General features: G+C 42.9%; 2 protein-coding genes and 4 non-coding genes across 6 annotated transcripts; 4 read left to right on the forward strand and 2 right to left on the reverse strand.

Annotated features, from left to right (window-relative positions):
- Nucleotides 1-1,834: 1,834 nt before the first annotated feature.
- trnar-ccg (transfer RNA arginine (anticodon CCG)) lies at nucleotides 1,835-1,907 on the reverse strand. Its single transcript has one exon. It is a non-coding gene; the product is annotated as a tRNA-Arg (tRNA).
- Nucleotides 1,908-2,230: 323 nt separating this feature from the next.
- Nucleotides 2,231-8,137, forward strand: LOC139424688 (importin subunit alpha-1-like). The gene is made up of 11 exons (XM_071176758.1): nucleotides 2,231-2,266; nucleotides 2,577-2,693; nucleotides 2,775-2,915; nucleotides 3,372-3,460; nucleotides 3,569-3,837; nucleotides 4,215-4,309; nucleotides 5,535-5,798; nucleotides 6,082-6,315; nucleotides 6,906-7,088; nucleotides 7,488-7,637; nucleotides 7,930-8,137. The coding sequence occupies exons 2-11, from the start codon at nucleotides 2,628-2,630 to the stop codon at nucleotides 8,017-8,019; spliced, it is 1,581 nt and encodes a 526-aa protein (XP_071032859.1). The 5' UTR covers nucleotides 2,231-2,266; nucleotides 2,577-2,627; the 3' UTR covers nucleotides 8,020-8,137.
- Nucleotides 3,870-3,995, forward strand: LOC139365314 (small nucleolar RNA SNORA71). The gene has a single exon (XR_011626604.1). It is a non-coding gene; the product is annotated as a small nucleolar RNA SNORA71 (small nucleolar RNA).
- LOC139365381 (small nucleolar RNA SNORA84) lies at nucleotides 5,863-5,997 on the forward strand. Its single transcript, XR_011626665.1, has one exon. It is a non-coding gene; the product is annotated as a small nucleolar RNA SNORA84 (small nucleolar RNA).
- On the forward strand, nucleotides 7,247-7,381 carry LOC139365380 (small nucleolar RNA SNORA84). The gene has a single exon (XR_011626664.1). It is a non-coding gene; the product is annotated as a small nucleolar RNA SNORA84 (small nucleolar RNA).
- Nucleotides 8,138-21,566: 13,429 nt separating the features above from the next.
- On the reverse strand, nucleotides 21,567-23,349 carry LOC139423853 (uncharacterized). Its single transcript, XM_071175494.1, has 5 exons — nucleotides 23,161-23,349; nucleotides 22,546-22,920; nucleotides 22,315-22,375; nucleotides 22,155-22,196; nucleotides 21,567-21,912 (listed from the first exon to the last, which is right to left on the reverse strand). The coding sequence occupies exons 1-5, from the start codon at nucleotides 23,339-23,341 to the stop codon at nucleotides 21,846-21,848; spliced, it is 726 nt and encodes a 241-aa protein (XP_071031595.1). The 5' UTR covers nucleotides 23,342-23,349; the 3' UTR covers nucleotides 21,567-21,845.
- Nucleotides 23,350-24,990: the final 1,641 nt, after the last annotated feature.

Genomic DNA, 24,990 nt, shown 5'->3' on the forward strand with positions numbered 1-24,990 from the left:
CATCAGAGACATTTCATTCATGAAGCCATAGAGGGCCTATTAAATTCCGAATTATATGCATGCAACACCCTTCGGTCTTTAGTTGGCTACTGTGTGTGGGGCCTTTGGAAAAAAACGTGGCCCAGACTTTAGCCTTTAATTCCACTAATTACTGATGGTAATGATTATTAGTGATTACGGATTGTCGTAGGCTGTCGCATTTGAACGGTATTTTTTTTAAAAGTAACATGGTTTTAAAGTTCACAGTTAGCCATTGTTATGTAAATTGCGTCTGAAAAGTACCCGTGGCCTGGCTTTGATCCTCAATACAGATTATCCATGATATTGACCAGATACTCTAGTGCCCGCTCAAACAGTGAAAATAAATGTCTTCAAAAAATGGGAGGCAGTCGGGAGGAGGCAAGATCAGGTGGGACAGATTCTTGTGTGAACGTTTCCACTAGTTACCTCAGCCACAAAGTCAGAACATGTTTAGAATAAATATTAATTAAAACAAAAATGCTGTTTTTGGTCTTAATTTAAGGTTAAGGTTAGTCATAAGGTTAGCAATGTGGTAATGGTTAGGTTTAAAATAACATTTTAAAAATAGATATTTTAGAAATAAGCGTGTTTTTTTACTTTGTGGCTGCAGTAACTAGTGACGACCAGGCACAATTCCGATATAATGTGTTTTTCTCAAAGTTGCCAGGATGTCACGTGTCCTACTTATATCAGTACACTCGTAACAACGTAATCATTACGAAACGTATATTCGATCAAATAATCCACACGTAGCAAATAAGGCATTACATTTTTTTGTTAACTTAATTCGACACGCTCATTGACCTCCATACAAAAACTTTAAAATGCCACCTGCTGGAGAAGACAGATTTTGGACCCAATTAATTCAATTCAATAGGCTTTGTTGGCATGGGAAACATATGTTAACATTTCCAAAGCATTGCCTTTGGCTTCGCCTCTTCCTCTCTGCCGGAAATGAGAGCAGGTCCGCTAGATCCATCGCCCAGTCAGACACCGGTGCCGGTGTTGTGCCGAAAATCTCCCCCTCTGCCAGAACCCCCCTCGCCTGAACGCGCACACACTCAATTCTTCATTGCTGCGGCTTGCCTGCTTGTTGAGATTTCTGCCCTTCACTCCGTTGTCAGTTTAGCCTGATCTTAGTAGCAGAAAGCATTTTTTTTAAACGTGTCCTTTATGGCAGCTGTCAATGATCGCGTTAGGCTGCGTTTTATTAAAACATTTTTAGGGCGGTTTGATCGCGGGGAGGCACTTGTAATGTCTGCAGTTTTCGGTTTGGCTATTTGTTTCATGTGTAGTAGTCTATAAATAAATCTCTTTGCCTAATACACTGTCAGGGTGGAGATTTCGGCACAACACCGTACTGCATAGATGGAAACAGAAAAGTATGTGCCTGTTGGGTGAAACACCTGGATAAATACTGTATAGAAATTCGTCAACTAATTGTTTCTGATTTATTCTGTTTGCCACTGTGAATGTGTAGCCTATACCGGTAAAAGTCATACGCATATAGAACCACTGCCCCCTTTTGGTCACAATGTCACAAACTTTGAGGCGACGTTTGGATGCTTGCGGTATTGCAGATTTCAAACATTAGCATTAAAGTCGTGATTAAACCTTATTGCTACGTATTTGATTGATTTGTATGGTACATTTTCGTGGGTCAAGGCTCCATAGTTTAATGCAGTAACATTTGTAAGAGACAAATTGGAGTCGGAGTGCAATTCCCCGGTTTTATCATCCATGTAGCTATTAACAATCATTTGCTATCATTTACTTCTTTCTGTGTCATTTCACGTAAAACGGAAGCTAAATACGACCCAGATGGGACTCGAACCCACAATCCCCAGCTCCGGAGGCTGATGCCTTATCCATTAGGCCACTGGGTCATCACGTTCCCAGTTATCGCAGGCACAGTTTATAAAATTAAAAACATGATGATAAAGATGTGTAAGGTTCTATAGAATTGTGTATATTTGGTTTCATGATCAACATATTTACTGCCAATTTTAGCTCAACTACTGTGCTCTGCGACATGTCGCAGGCAAATATCGTCAAATTTCGTGAAAAGCTCTAGTATCGTCTCGCGATAACAGCGCATCACCACTAGCGACTCATTTCCGACTTTTTCAAATAGGGGCCAATGAAGAGGTGCTTTGACTCGAATGGGCCAATCACAGATCGAGAAAGCCGGAAATTTAAAGGTGGCCTCACGTTTGACGTCATTGCTAGTAAGAACAAGAACAAGGTGAGTCTGGTCTTCATGCGTTTGTTAGTTATTGTTTATTTTAATGGTTATAATATAGCAGTTACTGGGTGCATTCGATGTAAATGATATGCGTTGATATATTGTTAAATTATTACTTGTTTTCTGGTATACTGGTTATGATTAAATGGTCAGTTTGCGCGATTTCAACCGGCCACATGGTGATCTACGTTAGATTATAGTTTACCGGGCAGCAGGAAAGCGACACTGTCTTGCTAGCTAGGAAAAACGTTGGTTATTTTTTTTAAAGCACGCACATAGCTAACATTTGAACTTTTCCCCATCACGTTAGTAATCAATACTACAGCGAAGTCATCGCCTTGTTCAATAAGCAACGAAAACAATGTCGACAACTGCGAACGACGCCGATCGTATCACCCAATTCAAAAACAAGGGCAAAGATACCAACGTAAGTTGATACCGCCTTTGTTGCCTAATCTTGATTGACACACAGTTTACAGTATTTCAACTTGACATTATTTATGTGCAGGAATTGAGGCGCAGAAGAGTCGAGGTTAACGTTGAACTTCGAAAGGCAAAGAAAGATGACCAGCTTCTCAAAAGAAGGAACGTCAGTATCTGCCCAGATGAGCCTACGTCTCCACTCCAAGAGAAGGACCAAAATGCACAGGTATTATTTTGCATCCATACTGTAACTACCCTTATTTGAAACTCAAACAGGCAACGGCAAGCTTTGGATTATGACTGTGTACAGGCCATCAACAAAGGGTGAGCAAGCCAAAGATGGACCTTTTCTCAATAGATTGGTTTGGCGCCTTGTTGTCCTGTACTCTCAGAGGCCTGTTAGTTAGCGCTTATATTCGTCACTTTGTTCCATTGACATGCATGTGTAACCTATTTTGCGGGGTGCGCGCTAATAGCGTTTCAATCGGTGACGTTTCAGCCTTGCTCTGCAAGGGCCGCGTTTTTTGTGGCGCGATGGGTAACGATGCTTCGAGGGCGACTGTGTGCAGAGGGTCCCTGGTTCGAGCCCAGGTAGGGGCGATAAGCTATACTGTTACACATGCAGACGCTCCACAGATGGCATGTCATGTAATTCATCTGTAATCCTGTCATGTTTCCATAGCCTGCACAGCACTGGACGGTTGAGGAGATTGTGGCTGGTGTAAATAGCCAAAGCCTTGATCATCAGGTGCAGGCTACCCAGGCAGCCAGGTAAGTCAGTAAGCGTTTCATTGGAAACTGGTTTTGAGTAATCACTGTTTCTGTTCTGTTGCCTTGTCTGTCCCTAACCGTTACTTTTGACCTGGCCGTTCACCACAGGAAGCTGCTGTCCAGAGAGAGGCACCCTCCCATTGATCGCATCATCGGCGCCGGGCTCATCTCAAACTTTGTCAGCTTTTTGGGCCTTGCAGAGTGTCCTCCCATACAGTTCGAGGCAGCCTGGGCCCTGACCAACATCGCCTCTGGAAACTCGGACCAAACCACCGCAGTGGTGGCCGGAGGAGCCATCCCCGCCTTCATCAGCCTGGTGATGTCCCCGCACCCCCACATCAGCGAGCAGGCTGTTTGGGCCCTGGGAAACATTGCTGGTATGAGAAGGCACACTGTTATTTTTTTTTTTACCTGTATCGAAAGTGACTATGGCATGACTGTTGCCATTGTCATTGATAGTACAGGAACAGTGATCTGAAAGATTTTCCCGTGTTTGTTGGAATAACTTCCTGTCAAACCCTGTATCTTTCAAACATCTTTGTTTGTTGAACTAGAAATTCTGATAAAGATTATTGCTACCAGGCAGGTAACAATATCAATTTATCAGCATTATTCTTTTGAAAATACTACTACTTGATCGTGTTTTAGTTCAATATACCTTTTGCAATAAGCCTTACTCTGTGGTTGTATGCCGGATCAACTGTCTTCTGTGACCACATTTTTTTACTTGGCCTGATTCCTCCCTTTTCCTCAGGTGATGGCGCCATCTATAGGGACTTGGTCATCAAGCACGGTGCAATTGAACCCCTCCTGACTCTGCTGGCTGCTCCTGACCTGTCTGTGTTCTCTGTAAGCTGTTTACATATAATGAGGAAAAGCTTATGGGCTGTTGTGGAATTTGTTAGCAAGTGCTGCAGGAAATAACACTCTGTCATCAGCTACAGTTGAAGTCGGAAGTTAACATACGCTTAGGTTGGAGTCATTAAAACCGTTTTTTAACCACTCCACACATTTCTTGCTAACAGACTATAGTTTTGGCAAGTCGGTTAGGACATCAATTGTGTGCATGACACAAGTAATTTTTTCTACAATTGTTTACAGACAGATTATTTCACTGTATCACACGTCCAGTGGGTCAGCAGTTTACATACACTAAGTTGACTGTGCCTTTAAACAGTCATGGCTTTAGAAGCTCCCGATTGACTGATATTAAGCCAATTCGCCTATTGAGTGTGTACCAATAAAAGCCACACAACAGTTTGTAACTGCACATGGGGGCAAAGTTTGTACTTTTTGGAGAAATGTCCTCTCTGATGAAACAAATAGAACTGTTTGGCAGTAATTACCATTTATTTATTGAAGCAACATCTCAAGACCTGTCAGGAAGTTAAAGCTTGGTTGCAAATTGGTCTTTCAAATGGACAATGACCCCAAGCATACTTCCAAAGGTGTGGCAAAATGGCTTGAGGACAACAAAGTCAAGGTATTGGCGTGGCCATACAAAGTCCTGACCCCAATCCTATCGAAGATTTGTTGGCAGAACTGGGAAAAGTGTATGCGAGCAAGGAAGCCTACAAACCTGACTTAGTTACTCCAGCTCTGTCAGGAGGAATGGGCCAAAATTCACCCAGCGTATTGTGGGAAGCTTGTGGAAGGTTACCTAAAACGTTTGACCCAAGTTTCACCATTTAAATCGAATGCTACACTCAATTAGTATTTGGTATGTAGACTTCAGACCTGCTGGGAATGTGGTGAAAGAAATGAAAGCTGAAATCATTCTCTCCTATTCTAACATTTCACATTTCTTAAAATAAAGTGGTCCTAACTGCCATGAGACAGGGAATTTTTTTTCTAGGGTTAAATGTCAGGATGTGAAACCGGGTTTAAATGTATTTGGTGACGGTGTATGTAAACTTCTGACTTCAACTGTATTTATGATATCGTGCAATATACAGTTGACTGCTTTGGCTTTCTTATCTTGGCACATTACCTCAATTTGATGCATCCATACATCTAAATATAGCCGATAACTGTGGTTTATTGATCTCTAAAGACATCTCCCTGCTCCCTCTAGTCTGGTTACCTGAGGAATGTGACATGGACATTGTCCAACCTGTGTCGGAACAAGAACCCTGCCCCGCCATTGGCGGCCGTGCAGTTACTGCTGCCCACGCTGGTGTGCCTGCTCCATCACAACGACAAGGAGGTGCTGGCTGACACCTGTTGGGCCGTGTCCTACCTGACAGACGGCCCTAACGAGCGCATCGAGGTGGTAGTGCAGTCCGGCCTGGTGCCCCGCCTCGTCCAGCTGCTCGGCTCCGGGGAGCTCACCATCGTGGTACGTCCCTTTGTCGCGGTTACTAGGCTTTTTTTTTATTTTATTGTCCCTGTACTGTCTGTTTGCCTTGTGGTTCCTAGAGACAGCTGCACTGTGCTGATCTGTGGGTTTTGATTGACTGGCAAATATCAATCTTTGTGATTTATGCATGGGAGCTACCACTCCAAGTAGCTTCTATAGCCCGGTTGTTGAGACATTCCAAGTTGCTGAGGAAAGCCTGTTGTCAGACATCAATCAACTGAAGCTTGCATCCAAATCCTAATTCCCCCCCCTCTTTTCCCAGACTCCCTCTCTGAGGTCGCTGGGTAACATTGTGACTGGCACAGATGAGCAGACTCAGTGTGTGTTGAACTCCGGCGCGCTGACAATGTTCCCCGCGCTTCTCCGCCACCACAAGTCCAACATCCAGAAGGAGGCGGCCTGGACCCTGTCCAACGTCACGGCTGGCAAGGACACCCAGATCCAGGAAGTCGTCAATGCCGGCCTCGTGCCACTGCTGGTGGACGTTCTCAAAAAGGTATGACAAGGGTTCGTGGGTTGTTCATTGGGGGGCAAACCATTTAGGGGCTAGTATGCATCAAGGGCTGATGGACTAGGTTGATTTGTCCTTTTAGGACCTGATCCTAGACGGTTGCTACATGCAGCCCCAGATTTTACCTCCCCGTTTTGACTGTTCTTCAGTTTCATGCCTACTGACCTTACGCCTGGTTTATGTCTTGTGCTGCTCCACAAACATCAGCACTCCTTGCCGACAGCAGAAATGAAAGCTGTGAATGAGTCTATACATGAAGGGAGCCCTGTCCATAGAGTGATGGAGGCCTCTAGTGGCCAAAATGCTGTGTTAGCATGGGCAGCGCCGTTGAGAGCTCCCACAATTTGAATGTACTTGACTGGGTGGGATTTCATTGGCTGATCGCTCCTGGTTACCCTGTTGGTGTCATGTCCAACTGGGTCATCAGGAATGATCAACCAATCGTGAAGGAAATTTACTACTCTGGTGGATATTGCCTCAATGACAGTGCTGTCATAGACACTATAATGGCACAAATACAAAGATGAGTCCTTGCTATCTCTTTGACCCTGCCTTGTGTCTCTTTCTTCAACCAGGCAGACTATAAGACCCAGAAGGAGGCAGTGTGGGCTATCACCAACTACACCAGCGGGGGAACGGTGGAGCAGGTGATACACTTGGTCCAGGCCAATGTGCTGGAGCCCCTGCTCAACTTGCTCTCTGCCAAGGACAGCAAGACCATCCTGGTCATTCTGGATGCCATAACCAACATCTTCCTGGTAAGTCGGTTTCTGGTATGTAAGAAGAGACAATGGGTAGTGCTTTTAATTAAGTCTCATGACACGCTCAGTATGAATGTCAAGAGGTTCCTATTGAAACCCAGAATTCTATCAGTAACACATTATGGCTAATGAGCACCCTAGAACACTGACAGTTTGCCTTGTGGTTCCTAGAGACAGCTGGACTGTGCTGATCTGTGGGTTTTGATTAACTGGCAAATATTAATCTCTGCGATTTATGCATGGGAGCTACCACTCCAAGTATCTCCCATAGCCCGGTTGTTGAGACATTCATGTTTTAGCATTGATCTGCTATTTTCAAATTTGATTTGTTTATTGGTTTAAAATTAAAAATAGTTTTGTGTGTAAAAGCCCATAATAAGTGACTCATGCTCTCAGGCAGGAGAGAAGATCGGCGAGGTGGAGAAGCTGTGCGTGATGATCGAGGAGTGTGGCGGCCTGGACAGGATCGAGGCTCTGCAGTCCCACGAGAACGAGATGGTCTACAAGGCATCTCTCAGTCTCATTGAGAAGTACTTCTCTGGCGAGGTGAGACATTTACCAAGCAATGACTAAGTCCATATACACTTATGTCCTCTTTAGCTCGTCTCCTTCAGGTCCATTCAAGGAGACATTGAACATGAGCTGGGTTTTATTCCCCAAGTTGGCCTTTTTACATCTGGCCTTTTACAGTCGCAATAATGTGAACATGTGTTATTGGTATGGTGCAGCAGATTGGTAGAGAACAGCTTTGTTGAGTGAAACGCGGGCCATGGTAAATGAGTGGTTGAAGTTGCAATTCAAACTATTGTTCTGGTGACACCATCTGGCTTGCTTTCAGGATGAGGAGGATGAGACTGTTGCTCCGGAAATCACAACTGACGGCTACGCTTTCCAGACCCCTGAGAACCAAAGCACTTTCAACTTTTAAATGTCCTTGTTTCCTGTCTTTTTTCTTTTTCTATGTGCCCTGTAGTCCCTCCCAACTTCACAAGTGTACAGACATTTCTTTGTTCTATTACAGCCTGTAAATAAACTTTATTACAATATGTGCTGTCAAATTGGTGGGTTATTGATAAGCTTGATGCTTCCAGCACTTTTTTTTTTTTTTAATTGGGGTTCCTGTAATCTACACCACACTGTATTTACTACGTAACATGCACATATTGTATGTGGCAGTGCCCAGCATTCTAAACATGGATAAAACATTCAATTGTGTATTCCCAGGCAAAATGGTCGAGCACAAACTGCTGTTGGGGGGGTTGAACACCAGGCAGAGCCATGATTGGCTGATGCAGTATGAGGAGTTAAGCCTCATGTAGGATTAAGTTGAGACTTTAACCTGTCATTTTTCAGAGTACATGCTACTATTGTTACCCATGGGAGGACACACAGCCTGTTCCCCACTGGTGAAGGGGAGGTACATCCCTATTGGTAAAGGCTTACTCAAATGAAATAGCAATGCAATTTACTTCTAAACATACTCTATGACATGCTCAACATTCAAATACAATGACGTTCAGTTTTATTTTAATGAAAGTTTGCCTCTAGCTCCTATCCATATATTCAGTGTCTAATCCCAGATTACCTGTGGAAGATGACAATCAATCTCCGACTATATCACTCAACCGTTGCCAAACAATTCGGTGTCAAAATGGGCAAAGGTTCTGTATATTATTCTACTCTTTCTGGACAGGGTGAGAAATGACAATTTTACAGATTTGGTGTCAACCGGGAGGCCTTATGCCCTAAACCAAACCAGGCTTTTCTGCTGGTCTTGGACCTCGCAAACAGGGGCTCCACTGTTAGTTTGTTCTGGACCACAGGACTTTGAGCTGGTCCGTTGGGTACCACAGGACGTTCAGTCTCGGGGCTGATCTTCATTCCGGGCCCAGTATGTTCAAATATCTGCTGCGTGGATCTGTGACAAGTGAAGTACAACACCAGCGCAAGTCTCAATCATTTGTTAGTTACGCTCACCTTTCACACCTGCCAGGCCTCTAGACTCACTTAATATTTACCTCTTCCATGTGTGTTGAAGCCTGTTGGGTCAGGTGGGTGACCACAGCGATATCTTGGCCTTATGAAGGGTGGATGTGGTGATGTTGGTGGAGGATAGGTCTAATAAACTAAGCAACCAAAATAAGACAGTTTCAATAGTAACTTGAGGATATACTTGTGTAAAGGTACAAGAATGAGCTTAAAGGCCCAGTGTAGTCAAAAACACGATCATCCTGTATTTGATATATATTTCCACTATTAGTTTGGGCTGCTGGTAAATTGCTTAATAGACCAATAAGAGTTCCAAACCTCTGCTAATATCAGTTTTCCCCTCCCCACTCATACCACTCCCAGCAAATTCTTTGTAGAGAAATTGCCTTTTCCTAATAAAGAGTTTATTTTTGCCCATTTTAATTGAAAACATCCACAGTAAGTTACCCAGAAATGATTTGATATTGAGATTAAAAATGGCTGCATTGGTACTTTCAGTAAATTGCTCATTTTAGTAAGATGTGATCCATTTGAAATAAATGTATAGTGTATACCAATGTAAGGTGTACGTACATGTTCAGTATGTACTCAATCCAAAACTCCCCGGCATGCTCCTGCAGCGAAACAACTTACCCTTCCCGTGCCTCAGCGGCCTTGGTCACATCTATCCATAGACTTTGTAACGGATCTCCCCCTTCTGATGGTTGTACCACTATTCTGGTTGTTGTTGACAGATTCTCTAAATCCTGCTGTTTAATCCCTCTCTGGTCTACCTACCACTCTCCTGGACGCTGAGGCACTGTTCCAGCAGGTCTTCCGTTACTATGGCCTTCCGGAGGACATCATTTCTTACCACGGCCCCAAATTCAAGTCCCATGTTTGGAAAGCCTTCATAGAGAAGCTGGGGGTCATTGTCCGCCTCACTTTTGGGTACCGGCTTCAGTCTAACGGGCAAGTGGAGAGGATGATCCAGGAGCTGGGGAGATTCCTTGCCGGGACATGCAGGGGGAGTGGGCCCGATTCCTTCCTTTGGCAGAATATGCCCAGAATTCATTACGACACTCCTCCACTGGGCTGACTCCTTTCCAGTATGTTCTGGGTTATCAGCCTGCCCTTACTCCGCGCCAGACAAGTGCACGAATTGGACCATTTTCCTGTCCTGCTAAGCATTCAAAATGTAATGAGTACTTTTAGGTGTCAGGGAAACGTATGGAGTAAAAAGTACACTATTGTCTTTAGGAATGTAGTAAAAGTTGTCAAAAATATAAATAGTAAAGTACAGATACAAAAAAAACGACTTAAGTAGTACTTGAAAGTATTTTTACTTTAGTACTTTACACCACCGCTCAAATATCCGAACTGCCACGTAAGGGCTGCACCTATTTTATTTTCAACCAAATGTTGCAATTGCGTTTTGACTTGCGAATTAGAGCAAAACTATTGGAATCATGGAAATAGAATGACTAATCTAATTCAATCGTTGTGATATAATAGTGGGCACTTTGAATAGTGTTGTTTGAGATGACAACGAATTAAAATGCCAGGGAGGATTTGTGACAGTGTAGGAACGTAAGTGTTGATACGTGTTTCCTAGGGGACCCTATAAACTTTGGCTACATTGCATGTTTTTCGTTACTTCATGTTAACATGATCATGCTTTGCATATTTCTCTTTGATTTAGAAGATATTGTTTCACAAACAACATGCTGATTTAGGTCTTTTCGGGCTGTATTAGCTAGCTACGTTTGCTCTTACTCAGTACCTTTATTAGCTACCTAGCTATTAGCCGGTAACAATTAGCGTCTCACAAGATTTAGGGCTATTTGCTAAGAAAATACAAACTAGTTGTTTGCTGATGTAAGCAACACAAACTAATAGTGACATAGAACGCTAGTGGATTTATATTAAGAAGCAAAGTGAAAATAGCATTGTTATCATCAACACTTGAATTTGCTACATTGACCATGCAGACCGAACGCAAGTGTCTCGTGGTTGAAGAACATCAAATATGCTCCTTAAGTGACAGGGGGCGTGGCTAGGTCAGTGTAAAGTGGCGCGGAGAGAGATGACTCAAGTAGCGAAGTAACCTCAAAATGGACATTACATATGGCGTATCACATTTAACAAACCAAACATTCAAATACCGGGATAGAAGGTCAAGTAAAAACCCAAACCAGTCCCTGCATCAATACCGGTATATCATAATTTACTTGTGAGGCGTCTGTCTTCTTGCTCAGTTGTGCACCGGGGCCTCCCACTCCTTTCTATTCTGGTTAGGTCCAGTTTGCGCTGTTCTGTGAAAGGAGTAGTACACAGCGTTGTATGAGATCTTCAGTTTCTTGGCAATTTCTCGTATGGAATAGCCTTCATTTCTCAGAACAAGAATAGACTGACGAGTTTCAGAAGAAAGTTATTTGTTTCTGGCCATTTTGAGCCTGTAATCGAACCCACAAATGCTGATGCTCCAGATACTCAACTAGTCTAAAGAAGGCCAGTTTTATTGCTTCTTTAATCAGAACAACAGTTTTTCAGCTCTGCTAACATAATTGCAAATGGTTTTCTAATGATCAATTAGCCTTTTAAAATGATAAACCTGGATTAGCTAACTGTGCCATCGGAACACAGGAATGATGGTTGCTGAAAATGGACCTCTGTATGCCTATGTAGATATTCCATAAAAAAATCTGCCGTTTCCAGCTACAATAATCATTTACAACATTAACAATGTCTACACTGTATTTCTGATCAATTTGATGCTATTTTAATGGACAAAAAATGTGCTTGTCTTTCAAAAACAAGGACATTTCCAAGTGACCCCAAACTTTTGAACGGTAGTGTACAATCATGTACAAACTGTCCAAATTTTCCCCACTGTGTCTCTTACAGCCTGTTTGAGTTCAGTGTGTACTGGTGGCTATTAATTGTTCCACAGGAAGGTTATCTCTAATCACAAACAACAGATTATTTAAACACAAGAGCAGTGGACCAGGCCTTGAAGAGTGAGCAGCCTCTCATTTAAACACAAGAGCAGTGGACCAGGCCTTGAAGAGTGAGCAGCCTCTCATTTAAAATTAGTCCCAATGCTCAATCCCTCTGTTATACTCCTTCAAATTACTAAAATATTGCATTATTGGATTGCTATCTTAAAGCCAATTATCATTCACTTTGTTACTTTCACTAGTTTCCATCAACTAAAACCCTTCTACTCTTTCCAGTAGAAGAAATCGGATCACTCGGATCACTCTCAAACAATGTTATGCTTTTCCCCCTATTGCAAGGGTTAAAACAAAACAAACATGATAACTTTCTCCATATTGGAAGGCATTGTTTTCATTTTAGTATACCTTCAAAAAGTGACTACATTTTTATGTTACCAATCTCTGTTGGATATTAATTTTCTGCTTTCTGCTTCAATATATATTAAATGTCTGTTATTTTAAGATTCATATGTAATGCCTTGGAGGGATCCATATGTATTAACTGGGTTGGCACTGTCTCAGTCCCCAGTAGATGTCCCTCTCCGTCCATAATAAGTCTGGCACCTGAGAATTGGTTTAGAACGTCATCCTTTGGGATAGCAACGAAAACTCCATCGGGAGTACAATAAATTGTAGCCTTTTAAGTTTAGTTAACAGAAAATCATGTTCAACATTCATTGATTCTATTTAACAGGGTATGGGCTTATTTCAAAATGCATTACCAGGGTGGAGGAAATCTTCTAAGCGTTCATTAGTTCTATTGGTCAGGGAAAGTCAAGTCAAGTCCCGTACAATGCTTTAACCTTATCCATAAAAGGACAACTCTGAACATTCCTCAGAATACTTTTTTTCACCACTTACGTACGTCTGGGTGGGTGTGCTAGTTGCATAATATTATTTTTCTATTCTTACCTCATCAGATCATCATAATAACCCTTTTACATTTGTGTTACATCACAAATTCCTCATCAAGACGAGTGTTCTATTCATACAGGGGTTTAGATATTTACACTAGCTCTGTTTAACAGCATATTCGGAAATAGTTCTCTCTTCTTTCATATCTCCATACATAATAACGTTATACATCAAACTCCACTGATGAGACATGTTATCCTCATGTAATCTAAAGTCATGTTAACCTCAGAGAAATGTTACCCTCGTTACCAATGAGACACGCTATCCTCATTTTGAACGAGACGTTATCCTCTTTCCTAACGAGACGTTGTCCTCTGAGACATGTTCAGTATCTGATTTCTGAGACATGTTATACTCTACCTGTAGATCCAACGGCGGTGTTGGACATACTGCTAGATAACGTTACAGATCAGCTCACACAGAACTGGAAAAGTCAGCTCACACAGAACTGGTTGTGGCATTCCTTCACCTCTTTCACACATGACAGCTCTCATTCACTCAATACTTAATAGCTCAATTTCATTCCTCTTATTATCCACATTTCAATCTTATTATCTTAATAGTAAATCATTTAAATCCATATATTCTCAAAATTTGAATTAGCTCTTGTTTTTTTTATATATATATTTTTTTACTTGTACCCCCTTTTCTCCTCAATTTTGTGGTATCCAATTGATAGTTACAGTCTTGTCTCATCGCTGCAACTCTTGTACAGAGCCGTGCGTCCTCCGAAACACAACCCAACCTAGCCGCACTGCTTCTTGACACAATGCCCACTGCTTCTTGACACAATGCCCAGAAGCCAGCCGCACCAATGTGTTGGAGGAAACACTGTGCACCAGGCGACCGTGTCAGTGTGCACTGTGCCCGGCCCGCCAAAGGAGTTGCTAGTGCGCGATGGGACAAGGACATCCCTGCCGGCCAAACCCTCCCCTAACCCAGACAATGCTGGGCCAATTGTCTGCCGCCCAATGGGTCTCCCGGTCGCGGCCGGCTGCGACAGAGCCTGGACTTGAACCCAGAATCTCTAGTGGCACAGATGCGATGTAGTGCCTTAGACCACTGTGCCACTCGGGAGGCGCAATCAGCTCTTGTTATCCAAATACCAATCTTTCAGTTTAACATCCCATATCTCACAGTCACACCACTTTCACATCCACATTCACTTAGTATTATTCCTAAACACACTCGGTAATCGGTTTTCTTGCTGCTACTCACTATACATATAAATAACACCACATACTCAAAAATATGTTGAGTTATTTATTAGTGGCTGCAGACCACAAAGACATTTCTAAATGCCTAAAGACAGGTGTCAGCGGGGCTTTTCATGATACCGTTACGCCCTCACTCTAGTCTTCTCTTTGGGCTAGGTGTCCCGCTAGCGTTCCACTACGACAACATCCGGTAAAATTGCAGAGGGCGAAATTCAAATTACAAAAATCTTAATATTAAACATTCATGAAAATACAAGTGTCACACATCATTCTTTAGCTTAGAATCTTGATTATCAAAGCACTTTAACAATTTACAATAGGCTTTATGGCGAAAGCATAGCATTTGATTGTCTGAGGATAGCGCCCCGCATACACCTAGAGTAAAAATATTTTCCAAACCAGCAGAGGCGTCATAAAAATCAGAAATAGCAATAAAATAAATCACTTACCTTTGAAGATCTTCCTCTGTTTGCAATCCCAAGAATCCCAGCTACACAACACATGGTTGTTTTGTTCGATGAAGTCCTTCTTTATATCCCAAAAAAATCTGTTTAGTTGGCACGTTTGATTCAGTAATCCACCCTTTCAACATGCAGACAAAGAATCCCAAAAGTTACCGGTAAACTTCGTCCAAACAAGGCAAATTTCTTTTTTTTTTTTTTGAATTTTACCCCTTTTTCTCCCCAATTTCGTAGTATCCAATTGTTGTAGTAGCTACTATCTTGTCTCATCGCTACAACTCCCGTACGGGCTCGGGAGAGACGAAGGTTGAAAGTCATGCGTCCTCCGATACACAACCAACCAAGCCGCTGCTTCTTTAACACAGCGCACATCCAACCCGGAAGCCAGCCGCACCAATGCGCCGGAGGAAACCCGTGCACCTGGCCACCTTGGCTAGCGTACACTGCGCCCAGCCCGCCACAGGAGTCGCTGGTGCGCGATGAGACAAGGACACCCCTACCGACCAAGCCCTCCCTAACCCGGGCGACGCTAGGCCAATTGTGCGTCGCCCCACGGACCTCCCGGTCGCGGCCGGTTACGACAGAGCCTGGGCGCGAACCCAGGACTCTGATGGCACAGCTGGCGCTGCAGTACAGCGCCCTTAACCACTGCGCCACCCGGGAGGCCCTGGCAAACAACATTTCTAATCAATCCTTGCGTACCCTATAATGTAAATAAATGAAACAATTTAAGACGGAATGTAGTATGTTCAATACCGGAGATAAATAACGAAGTGCGCGCCCTCATTCACCCGCGCCACAAGACTAAAGTCCTAATGAGGGACGCCTTGGAAAAACTACAACTACTAACATTTTTCAAAAAACAAGCCTGAAACCTTTTCTAAAGACTGTTGACATCCAGTGGAAGCCATAGGTACTGCAATCTGGGCACTTTTTGGTTGGAAATTCAATAGGCCAACATAGGAATGACTTGGGAGCTAAAAAAAAACCATCAGAATGGATGTTCCTCGGGTTTTTGTTATACTCACATACATTATTTAAACAGTTTTAGAATCTTCCGAGTGATTTCTATCCACTTCTACCGATTATATGCATATCCTAGCTTCTGGGCCTGAGTAACAGGCAGTTTACTTTGGGCACGTCAGACAGACGAAATTCAGGATACTGCCCCCTAGCCCAGAGAGGCTAAAACTATTGAATAGTCTTCTCTCTTTAAGACTATGGGTACCTTTTTATGTATTACTCACCTTGATTTTCTTTTTGATCATTTTTGTTTCTTTTTATACAGATGAACACTCAAAGTCTATCTTAAATGAATCAATGTTTTTTGTCAGCGCACTGGAGAGGTTCCAGCCAATTGAATGCATCATAGTACACATGTCAATCAGAAACTCTGAATGGGCAGTCCCAGCAGTTGTTTTATTTTTTATTTATCCATTATTTTACCAGGTAAGTTGACTGAGAACACATTCTCATTTACAGTAACAACCTGGGGAATAGTTACAGGGGAGAGGAGGGGAATGAATGAGACAATTGTAGGCTGGAGATGATTAGGTGACTGTATGAGGGACAGCTTGGGAGTTTAGCCAGGGGATCTTTAATGACCTCAGAGTCAGGACACCTGTTTAATGTCCCATCCGAAAGACAGCACCCTACACAGGGCAGTATCAATCACTGCCCTGGGTCATTGAGATAAATACATATTTTTTAGACCTGAGGAAAGAGTGCCTCCTACTGGCCCTCCAACCCCACTTCCAGCAGAATCTGGTCTCCCATCTAGGGACCAACCAGGACCAACCTTACTTAGCTTCAGAAGCAAGCCAGCAGTGGGATGCAGGGTGGTACGCTGCTGGCTATATATGGCTATGCACAGACAAGTTATATTTGCATGATTTAGCATAATTAATTAATCATTACTATTTTATTTAATTCATGTGACCAACAAATACTGGTTCATGACATGTGACAGACCAATACCTCACAAGGCTTCTTCTCTCTAAGCTGAGACCTTGAAAATAAATTATATTTAGTTCGTTCTCAAAACAAGGTCTTGTCCTACTGCCAAATTGCAGCTACTGATAGAGAGGATTTGTACAGTCAGCTACTTGCATTAGATAGTTAGTTATCAGAAAAGCACAAACATAAAAATTCCCTTACATGACTGAAGCAGGTTTTCCTCTAGGATTTTGCTCCGTCCCGTTTCTTTTTATCCTGAAAAACTCCCCAGTATTTGCCAATGTCAAGCATACCCATACCACGATGCAGCCAACACCATGTTTGGAAATAGGGAGGCAGTTACTCAGTTATGCGTTGTGTTTGGTTTGGCCCAAATATTCAGGACAAAATGTTAATTTCTTTGCCAAAGTTTTTTCAGTTTTATAGTACCTTATTGCAAACAGGATGCATGTTTTGGAATATTTGTATTCTGTACATGCTTCCTTCTTTTCACTATGTCAGGAGTGTTAAAATGGCGCTGGAAGGAATGGCAGCTGTTTTGCGGACACCCAACCAATTGTGCTATTATGTGTTTTTTTCGTGTTATTTGTAACTTATTTTGTACATAATGTTTCTGCAACCATATCTTATGGCAAAAAAGAGCTTCTGGATATCAGGACAGCGATCACTCACCTCGGATTAGACAAAGATTTCTTCTACAACAAAGACGACGCACAAGACATTCTCCAAACACCCCACAGGACCAATTTGCAAAAGGAAGCGACGCAGGTATAGAGGACAAAGAGCCGGATGCCTGGTCAGGATCCGGCGAAGGCGACTGGGAAAGCTGTCATTACCGTCAACACTACTAACCAACGTGCAATCATTGGACAATAAAGTAGACGAGGTACGGTCACGAATATCCTACCAACAGGACATCAAAAACTGTAATATCCTGTTTCACGGAATCGTGGCTGAATGACGACATGGATATTCAGCTAGCGGGATACACGCTGCACCGGCAAGATAGTACAGCACACGTCTAAGACGAGGGGGGGCGGTCTGTGCATATTTGTAAACAACAGCTGGTGCACGAAATCTAAGGAAGTCTCTAGATTTTGCTCGCTTGAAGTAGAGTATATTGTGAGAAATTGCAGGCCACACTACTTGCCTAGAGAGTTTTCAGCTGTACTTTTTGTGGCTGTTTATTTCCCACCACAGACAGATGCTGGCACTAAGACCGCACTCAGACAGCTGTATAAGGAAATAAGCAAACAGAAAACAATTCACCCAGAGGCGGCGCTCCTAGTGGCCGGAGACTTTAATGCAGGGAAACTTCAATCAGTTCTACCAAATTTCTATCAACATGTTAAATGTGCAACCAGAGGGAAACAAATTCTAGATCACCTGTACTCCACACACAGAGACGCGTACAAAGCTCTCCCTCGCCCTCTATTTGGTAAACCTGACCCCTACTCTATCCTCCTGATTCCTGCTTTCAAGCAAAAATTAAAGAAGGAAGCACCACTGACTCGGTCTATAAAAAAGTGGTCAGACGAAGCAGATGCTAAACTACAGGAGTGTTTAGCTATCACAGACTGGAACATGTTCCGGGATTCTTCCGATGGCATTGAGGAGTACACCACATCAGTCACTGGCTTTATGAATAAGTGCATCGATGATGTCGTCCCCACAGTGACTGTACATACATACCCCAACCAGAAGCCATTGATTACAGGCAACATTTGCACTGAGCTAAAAGGTAGAGCTGCGGCACTCTAACCCGGAAGCTTACAAGAAATCCTGCTATGCCCTGCGAAGAACCATCAAACAGGCAAAGCGTCAATACAGGGCTAAGATTGAATCACACTACACAGGATTACGACGCTCGTCTTATGTGGCAGGGCTTGCAAACTATTACAGACTACAACGGGAAGCACAGCTGCGAGCTGCCCAGTGACACGAGCCTACCAGATGAGCTAAATCACTTCTATGCTCGCTTCGAGGCAAGCAACACTGAGAAATGCATGAGCGCATCAGCTGGTCCAGACGACTGTGTGATCACGCTCTCCGTAGCCGACGTGAGTAAGACCTTTAAACAGGTCAACATACACAAGGCTGCGGGGCCAGACAGATTACCAGAACTTGTGCTCTGGGCACGTGCTGACCAACTGGCAGGTTTCTTCACTGACATTTTCAACATGTCCCTGATTGAGTCTGTAATACCAACATGTTTCAAGCAGACCACCATTGTCCCTGTGCCCAAGAACACAAAGGCAACCTGCCTAAAGACTACAGACCCGTAGCACTCACGTCCGTAGCCATGAAGTGCTTTGACAGGTTGGTAATGGATCACATCAACACCATTATCCCAGAAACACTAGACCCACTCCAAATTGCTTACTGCTCAAACAGATCCACATTGACTACAGCTCAGCGTTCAACACCATAGTACCCTCAAAGCTCATCACTAAGCTAAGGATCCTGGGACTAAACACCTCCCTCTGCAACTGGATCCTGGACTTCCTGACGGGCCGCCCCCAGGTGGTGAGGGTAGGTAGCAACACATCTGCCACGCTGATCCTCAACACTGGAGCTCCACAGGGGTGCGTGCTCAGTCCCCTCCTGTACTCCCTGTTCACCCACGACTGCATGGCCAGGCACGACTCCAACACCATCATTAAGTTTGCAGACGACACAACAGTGGTAGGCCTGATCACAGACAATGACGAAACAGCCTACAGGGAGGAGTCCGTGTGGTGCCAGAATAACAACCTATCCCTCAACATAGCCAAGACTAAGAAAATGATTGTGGACTACAGGAAAAGGAGGACCGAGCATGCCCCCATTCTCATCGACGGGGCTGTAGTGGAGCAGGTTGAGAGCTTCAAGTTCCTTGGTGTCCACATCAACAACAAACTAGAATGGTCCAAACACACCAAGACAGTCGTGAAGAGGGCACGACAAAGCCTATTCCTCTTCAGGAAACTAAAAAGATTTGGCATGGGTCCTGAGATCCTCAAAAGGTTCTACAGCTGCAACATCGAGAGCATCCTGTGGACTACAAGAAAAGGAGGACCGAGCACGCCCCCATTCTCATCGACAGGGCTGTAGTGGAGCAGGTTGAGAGCTTTAAGTTCCTTGGTGTGCACATCAACAACAAACTAGAATGGTCCAAACACACCAAGACAGTCGTGAAGAGGGCACAACAAAGCCTATTCCTCCTCAGGAAACTAAAAAGATTTGGCATGGGTCCTGAGATCCTCAAAAGGTTCTACAGCTGCAACATCGAGAGCATCCTGGTTGCATCACTGCCTGTTACGGCAATTGCTCGGCCTCTGACCGCAAGGCACTACAGAGGGTAGTGTGTACGGCCCAGTACATCACAGGGGCTGACCCCAGCCACCCCAGTCATAGAGTGTTCTCTCTACTACCGCATGGCAAGCGGTACCGGAGTGCCAAGTCTAGGACAAAAAGGCTTCTCAACAGTTTTTACTCCCAAGACATAAGACTCCTGAACAGGTAATCAAATGGCTGCCCGGACTATTTGGATTGTGTGCCCCCCCAACACTATTTTTACGCTGCTGCTACTCTCAGTTTATCATATATGCATAGTCACTTTAACTATACATTCATGTACATACTACCTCAATTGGGCCGACCAACCAGTGCTCCCGCACATTGGCTAACCGGACTACCTGCATTGTGTCCCGCCACCCACCACCCGCCAACCCCTCTTTTACGCTACTGCTACTCTGTTCATCATAAATGCATAGTCACTTTAACCATATCTACATGTACATACTACCTCAATCAGCCTGACTAACCGGTGTCTGTATGTAGCCTCGCTACTTTTATAGCCTCGCTACTGTATATAGCCTGTCTTTTTACTATTGTTTTATTTTTTTACTTACCTATTGTTCACCTAACACCTTTTTTGCACTATTGATTAGAGCCTGTAAGTAAACATTTCACTGTAAGGTCTACTACACCTGTTGTATTCGGCTCACGTGACAAATAAACTTTGATTGGATTTGAATTAGGTCATTATTGTGGAGTAACTACAATGTTGTTGATCGACCCTCTGTTTTTTCCCATCACAGCCATTGAACTCTGTAGCTGTTTTAAAATCACCAATGGTCTCATGGTGACATCCCTGAGCAGTTTCCTTCCTGTCTTGTAGCTCAGTTCAGAAGGAAGATTGTATCTTTGTTGTATCTGGGTGGTTTAATACATCATCCACAAAATAATGATTAACTTGACCATGCTTAAAGAGATCTTCAATGTCTGAATTGTTATTGTTACCCATCTACCAATATTTATGAGGCTTTCGAAAATCTCCCTGGTCTTTGTAGTTTAATCTGTGCTTGAAATTCAATTCATGACTTAGGGACCTTACAGATGTTGTATGTATGAGGGACAGAGGAACGGGTAGTGAGTTGATGTAAATTGTTATGTGATTTGTTAAGCCAAATTGTACTCCTGAACTAATTTAGGCTTTCCTAAACAAAGGGGGTGAATAGTTCATTTGTAAACTGTATAATTTTCTTTTCACTTTGACAAGTAGGGAATCTTTTTATTTTATTTTTATCAATGACAAAAAAATCACAATTAAATCCATTTCAATCCCACTTTGTAATGCAACACAATTAAAAAAACATCTATGGTTGGTGAATACTTATGATATCCACTGTAAGTCTCATGTAGCAAATTAGTAATTCCATTTTTTGTTGATCAAATTTGACACACTCATTGACTTCCATACAAAAATTCCTCACATCATGGTCTTATTTTTGTGAACAGATTTTGGGCGGAGTAAACCCTCTTCCTGTTCAGTTTATCCCAGTGTTTCATCCAAGGTATGCCTTGCTTTAACCTGTTATATATTTATCCCAATTGCATTTAAAAGTAGGTGCAGGTGTTCACATCAACAACAACGACAAATGAGAATTAAACAAACCAAAGAAATATACTGTTAAACTTTATTCTTTCTACATACATTCTATTTTGGTGTACTTTGTGAAAATGAGGCTAATGAGAACTATTTGTTACACACCATGGCTACATTTACACAGGAAGCTCAATTATGATCTTTTGGCATTGGTCATTTTTTGCAATTGGTTAATAATTGGGCAAAAGCTTAGAGTTGGGCTGCCTGTGTAAATTCACCCTATGTAACTCAATGTATTGTTTAAAGAGTGAACGATTAGTGTGCGAAAAGACACTTTGGGGGGGTCGTCATCTGACATGGCTTCTCATTCAACACTCGGAGAAGTAGCTAGAGGCAACCGTCATGACACATTCCTTCTGGAAGAGCAGCTTAAACCTATAAGGATCATTAAAACAATATTAATGATTACATCAGAAAGCGTTTCCATTTCCATGTTCAGTTACACCCCTAGAGGTGCTCGCAAAAAAATCACTCAAGGACATCCTAAAGTGACATTCTAATATCATTTTTCACACGTTTAAACATTGAATGCCAGCCCATTTCAACTCAACATGACGGAAATAGAATAGATTTCTTTTTAAAATTGAAAACACACATTTTGCATTTGCATAACTTACATTCTCATTAAAGCCATTTTATGATCCCTGGGCCCACTTTCCCTGTTTAAACGAAAAAAGGACAATCCAAAAGTTAGTAAGAATTGCTGCACTTGCACACGGTATATTAACACAATAAGAAAATGGAGAAAAAGCATCAACCTCAAAACCAAACACTTACACTGTCTGTTTGATTGTCTCCACACAGTCCAAGTCGTCACTGATGTCGTCGTCAATCAAATCTTGAGAGAGAAAACAAAAGGCGCAACAGGGATACACCACTGACTCTCGAACAAGCCATTTTAATAAAAACCAAACTCAAGATCAAATCTAACATCCAACTACTCTATTAATGATCTTGTTGTGTTATTTGTCATATTTAGTTTCGATAGGTCAAATTTATTGAACTCACCACTGCAGTTCATCTGGCAAAGGTTCAGAGACGGAGTGGAGCCGTTGGCACAGATCACACGGTCGCTCAGCTGAAACAAGCCGTAGAGGGTCCACATGGTCTCTTCTTCGCTGGTTTCCTCTTCGCTGGAGTCTTCTTTTCTGGAGTCCTCTTTTGATGAGCTGAACTGATGACTTTCAGCACTGGAGGAATCACCGTGAGAATCCCCAGCGTGTCTCTTACCCCTCCTAGGAGGGTGCTGAGGGTGGGTAGGACGGGTCGGGCGGTTATCATCCTTAGCAGGGCGGGTAGGGCTGCCATCAGGGCCATCATCATCCCTCCAAGGAGACACAAAACTGGTGTTGAAACCTGTGGCCTTCTCTACGTGGCAGACGACTGGAAGAGGCAATGACAATTGAGAGTTACTTTACAATCGGACTCCTAGGGGCCGATTTCCCCATACACAGATTTAGCCTAGTCTTGGAATAAGAAGCCATTTCAATGAAGAATCTCAAGAAATGTTTCTTAGTCCAGGACTAGGCTTAATCCGTGTTCCGTGAAACCAGCCCATAGCATTTAAGAAATTGTTCAGATTGTTGAATGAAAAAAATTATTGAGTTATGTTATGTAACTTACTTTTTGCCACAAAGTCCTTGTTTGTCAGATAATTCTCTCTGGCTTTCTCAGTCAGGTTGAATTTGAAGGCCGCCTCCTCCAATAAGCTCTTCAGCTCACATTTTGAGAGGATCCGTCCCTCAGACAGACTGGGAACCATCAAGACTGCTACAGCCAACACCAGCAGCATCTGCATCTTCATGTTGTCTCTGTCTGGTCTTTCCTCAATTGTGAGGGGGAAGACGAGAGTTGCACAGTAGATATACTCTTGGCGCCCTAGCCCCCTGAGAGTGACCTTTGACTAAGACTCGTTCTTGTCTCCTTTAAAAAAAAATCCAAGGTAAGGCAATACATCTGGCTCTCTGAAATGGGTCAAAGGACTACCTAAATGTACCAAAGATCCACCCAGTGTTGTGTTTCACCATTCGATTCAGGCCTCTAGGAAAATGTGTTAAAAACGTCTCTTCGATGGTATCACAAAGGGTTCTCCTTTGTGTGACACCTGAGAAGTAAGTTGGGCATGAATTAGATTGACACACATAACAATTCTCACGGGTATCTCATGACCACGACTGAGAATTAAAGATCAGCGTCTCTTCATTTTCATGTTCTGACGGGTCACATGACACCAGCTCAAGAGTAATACGAGACCCATGAATGTGGTTTGTTTTTATGCATTGTTTTCATGTGTACTGCTCATGTAAGGGATACCGTGTTTGCAGACAGATAACTTGTCTGGAATAAACAACGAAAGCTTACAAGGACAATCACATAACTACTAACATTCAAATTGAACTCTGTGGGTATACGAAAGATAATGGGGGAAAAAGTAGGACATGTTACAAGTACAGCTCTAGGGAACAACAAAGGCAGCAAGATGGCATCTGTTGGTTTCAGCTTCCTTATTCCTGGCAGTTGCAGGAGAGGATATTGTCTATTGGTCTGTGCTAACCCATTGAAGTTGAAACGTAAAGTGGGTAAGGTTAAGTGTTAAGGTTAGGTTATGGTTATTGTTAAGTTTATTGTTAGGGTAAGGGTAATGGTAGGGGTAGGGGTTAAGGTTAGGGTTTATGGTAGGGATGTCCCAAGGATCCCGCATAGCAATGACCGTTGTCTATTAGAGGCCTTTTGTCAACTTTGTTCGAGCATCAGGGGCTAACATCCTCCATAGCACTCCATCTAGGCGATGGGCAGAACATACAGTTGAAGTCGGAAGTTTACATACACCTTAGCCAAATACATTTAAACTCAGTTTTTCACAATTCCTGATCAACACTTTATTTTAAGAATGTGAAATGTCAGAATAATAGTAGAGATAATGATTTATTTCAGCTTTAATTACTTTCCTCACATTCCCAGTGGGTCAGAAGTTTACATACACTCAATTAGTATTTGGTAGCACTGCCTTTAAATTGTTTAACTCGAGTCAAACGTGTCGGGTAGCCTTCCACAAGCTTCCCACAATAAGTTGTGTGAATTTTGGACATTCCTCCTGACAGAGCTGGTGTAACTGAGACAGGTTTGTAAGGCCTTCTTGCTCGCACACGCTTTTTCAGTTCTGCCCACAAAGTTTCTATAGTATTTAGGTCAGGCCTTTGTGATGGCCACTCCAATACCTTGACTTTGTTGTCCTTAAGCCATTTTGCCACATCTTTGGAAGTATGCTTGGGGTCATTGTCCATTTGGAAGACACATTTGTGACCAAACTTGAACTTCCTGACTGATGTCTTGAGATGTTGCTTCAATATATCCACATAATTTTCCTGCCTCATGATGCCATCTATGTTGTGAATTGCACCAGTCCCTCCTGCAGCAAAGCACCCTCACAACATGATGCTGCCACCCCCATGC

Source organism: Oncorhynchus clarkii, chromosome 13 (genome assembly GCF_045791955.1).
Source record: "Oncorhynchus clarkii lewisi isolate Uvic-CL-2024 chromosome 13, UVic_Ocla_1.0, whole genome shotgun sequence".
Lineage (NCBI taxonomy): Eukaryota > Metazoa > Chordata > Actinopteri > Salmoniformes > Salmonidae > Oncorhynchus > Oncorhynchus clarkii.

Excerpts from the sequence above, each read along its gene's own strand:
- LOC139424688 (XM_071176758.1), top strand. The coding sequence starts at position 2,628 with ATGTCGACAACTGCGAACGACGCCGATCGTATCACCCAATTCAAAAAC. Across the intron at positions 5,799-6,081 it reads CCGGGGAGCTCACCATCGTG|ACTCCCTCTCTGAGGTCGCT; the intron begins GTACGTCCCTTT and ends CTCTTTTCCCAG. Across the intron at positions 6,316-6,905 it reads TGGTGGACGTTCTCAAAAAG|GCAGACTATAAGACCCAGAA; the intron begins GTATGACAAGGG and ends TTCTTCAACCAG.
- LOC139423853 (XM_071175494.1), bottom strand. The coding sequence starts at position 23,341 with ATGAAGATGCAGATGCTGCTGGTGTTGGCTGTAGCAGTCTTGATGGTT. Across the intron at positions 22,376-22,545 it reads TTGCCAGATGAACTGCAGTG|ATTTGATTGACGACGACATC; the intron begins GTGAGTTCAATA and ends TTCTCTCTCAAG. Across the intron at positions 21,913-22,154 it reads AAAATGGCTTTAATGAGAAT|GTTTAAGCTGCTCTTCCAGA; the intron begins GTAAGTTATGCA and ends TGATCCTTATAG.